Source organism: Austrofundulus limnaeus, unplaced genomic scaffold (assembly GCF_001266775.1).
Source record: "Austrofundulus limnaeus strain Quisiro unplaced genomic scaffold, Austrofundulus_limnaeus-1.0 Scaffold465, whole genome shotgun sequence".
NCBI lineage: Eukaryota > Metazoa > Chordata > Actinopteri > Cyprinodontiformes > Rivulidae > Austrofundulus > Austrofundulus limnaeus.
This window is the reverse complement of record NW_013952867.1, coordinates 257,716-260,968: the sequence shown is the minus strand read 5'-3', so window position 1 is coordinate 260,968 and position 3,253 is coordinate 257,716. Positions and strand designations below refer to the sequence as shown.

The following is a 3,253-nucleotide window of genomic DNA, read 5'->3' as shown; positions in this document are numbered from 1 at the left end:
ACAGGAACATGTGTGGACAGGAACATGTGTGGACAGGAACATGTGTGGACAGGAACACGTGTGGACAGGAACATGTGTGGACAGGAACACGTGTGGACAGGAACATGTGTGGACAGGAACACGTGTGGACAGGAACATGTGTGATCTTACTGCTGGGGATGAAGGTGGTCAGCAGGCAGGCAGAGCCTCCAACAGCTAGGAAGGCCAGCTGAGGGATCTTGCGGGAGCGGTTGAGGGTGAACAGGGTAATGGTGCGTGCTGGCATCTCTACCAAACCGAAGATCATCTGTGTCAGGTAGATGTTCATCCCAAAGTCAGAGATGTTGAGGGACAAGCCGTAGTACACTAGGATGTTGACAAACCTGAAAGATGGAGGGAGAAGACCTTCACCTTAAAGAAAATGTGACTTCTTTGTGTGACCAACACCTGGCAGACCTTTGTGTTGAACATCCAGACTTTTGATTGAAACCAGAGGTCCAGGAGGCCTAAAGGTCAAAGCTTGAGCAACCAGGACATGGAAAAAGAAGAGCTTTCAGATGGTCACATTAGCAGATCAGARCGCGCCACCATAACGCTCTGTGTCTAATAGTAATAAATACATGGCTGTGATGTGGTGAAAGGTCAGTTTCACTAATAAAAACATTATCCATCGTGCATATTATAGCAAACATTTCAGTTTACAAACATTCTAGTACCTGTGACATTAAAATTTTATATACGTTAAAATGCATTTTTGGAAAGATAACACTAATAAAATGTAAAAACAAAATCACACTGCTGAGATGAACAGTTGAGATATTCTCATGTGAAGTWACWGGAAGTGATGCCAAATGTAAATGTTTGCATGTGAACAGACTGTAGAGGAGGTCTAACGTTTCTGTAGATTTGTTTTGAGTCTCTCTCAGAGCAAAAAGAGAGTCACAGTTCAAAAAATATGGTTTCAATAAACAAAGACCAGAGTTTTCGTTCTTAAAGTGTTTCCTATTTGATGTCACTTCCTGTTTCACTTTGAGCCAAGTTAAAAAAAAATATGACAGRTAYGTAACAAAATGTGTAAAATCATGAGATGTGTGGAATATATTGAATTTCCTAAATGAAAATGTTTGGACTTTTTGTATTTAAGTATCTGTYACAGGAACTTTAAAGTGCAGATACCAGCTGTGAAGACTTCACCTGTGGACCACCAGCCTCTCACACACTTATGTGTCATCAGAGGAGTGGCCTTCATGAGGACCACGCAGGAGTTATTCAGTTAAAATTAGTTTTAATTTAAAAAAAAAAAACAGATTCAAGGTCGAGACACAGACTGAGGACATGTTCTGTCCTAAACATTTATAAAGTAAAAGCATGGACGACATCTCGTGGACTGTCTGATACATGGACAGAGGACAGCTTCCAWTCTTGTGGACAAAGTTTGGACATTTATTTCTTACTGGGATGTCAAACTGGAGCAAAGACAATGTCTCAACAAAGAGGTCTCCTCTGACCTCTGATCCTGTGAACAGGAAGTCATTGGGATCATTTTTGACCCATGATGTGTCCAGATGTGCAGTCTGACATGTCTCTGTTAAAATGTTTTTCATGTAGACCTCAGACAGACTGACAGAGGGCACCATCCTACAATATTCTCATCTCAGTATGGACGTACCAAAAAAATAAAAAAAACTGAAGAAAGAAAAGACAGAAACGTTGCATCACTTCCTCTTTTGTTTCAGCAGCTATAGTACCCTTCTTAATCACAGTATACTAAATACTTCACATTGTAATTCACACAAATAATCAGATAATACTTCACATAAAGCTTCTCACTTTAATAAATTAAAGACCTAATAATGTCTTTAATTGTTAAATGGTAAAATCTGAAGTAAAGATATTTTGTTAAACATACTGAGGGTCAGTTTCAACTTTTATCACATCAAAGTTTAAAGGTAAATTTTGTGTTTTTAATCTTAAATAAGGAAGGAAACAAATTCCCTTTAGATGTACACCCATCTTTTTCTGAAAGTTTGAATAAAAGTGAAGCTATAAGTTATTTTGCTAACAACCAGACAGAGCTGACTTGGATTTTTGATTCTTGTCACAAAGCGGTGAGCAGATGTTTGCAGCTGGAAGAAGGCTGATACTTTCCCCTTACTGTACTGCACCATTCAATCCAACAAATAACAAAATCAACACAACCTAAAGTAAACAAACACTAAGAGTTTGGGGGATAATATTCAAGGGGATGACTGATAAGTAATTATAGACGTATAATTTATTGAGWTAAAACAAAGCTCGTGTTTTTACGAGTCTAGAAGAAAACATTTTCTCTGGACTGAACACCCCCGCTGCAAAAACAACCAGGACTCTGAGAGCAAGAAGAACAGCTGTTTACAGAGCCCAGGTAGCAAAYAATTTTAATTTAATGTTGAATTATGATCCAAAATGTTGATTTTTGGTTATAGTTGATGATTGATGGTGAATCAACCATCAAACAATCATCCAATTCAGGTCAAATGACCAACGTTGAAAAGTTGTTATTGTTTCATGATCGAATTCTAATGATTGAAATTCCAATGTCTAATTAATGTTGAATCAACTGTCACATCCTGTCTGGTTCCACCCATGTTTATTGCTTGCCTGTCACTCACAGCCTGTTCCACAGCTCCTTCTCTCCACGCCTCCCAGTTCAATGCCAGATCAGCTGTTCCATGCCCTATTTAAGCTCTCTACACTCACCAGACCAGTGCCAGATTATTGAGTGGTTCATCCAGTAGATGGCCAGCATTTCTCTCATTTCCATGCCTGATTGCTCATGAATRACCACCTGCCTATTGCTTGACCCTCAACTCTTGCCTGATCCCTGCCTGGTACCTCTGCTAACTTTGATTGAACGCTGGTTTTTGACCTCGTTTCTGCCAACTGGACATCGCCTACTGGCTCGTGTTTTGGATTTGTTACCGGCTCTCTGAAACCCCAGCTCTGACCTTTGACCGACTTCTTGACGCCTGAACTTAGCCTTTTCCATTGCCTGGATTTCTCCTAACACATCACCAGATCTGCATTGCCCTTACACGTTGAGACTCCTCCTATTGTCAGACGGTCAGTAGCTGATTGTTTGCCAAGTGAAAATTCTTCATTAACCCATCACTCATCAATGCATTGCTCCTCATAGTGTGCCATCCCGAGGGTCCGGCAATCCTCCAGTTTTCGGGTTATTATGTCATCATGTCATTATGTTATGTCATGTTATTATGTCATCATGTCATTATGT

General features: G+C 39.9%; 1 protein-coding gene across 1 annotated transcript in view; it reads right to left on the bottom strand.

Annotated features, from left to right (window-relative positions):
• Positions 1–3,253, bottom strand: part of si:dkey-119m7.4 (organic cation transporter protein) — a gene marked incomplete at its 3' end in the record, with an annotated part of 35,870 nt that overhangs the window by 10,920 nt on the left and 21,697 nt on the right. Inside the window, 1 exon segment of the mRNA XM_014025289.1 lies at positions 151–362. Within this exon segment, the coding sequence (XP_013880743.1) occupies positions 151–362 (212 nt within the window).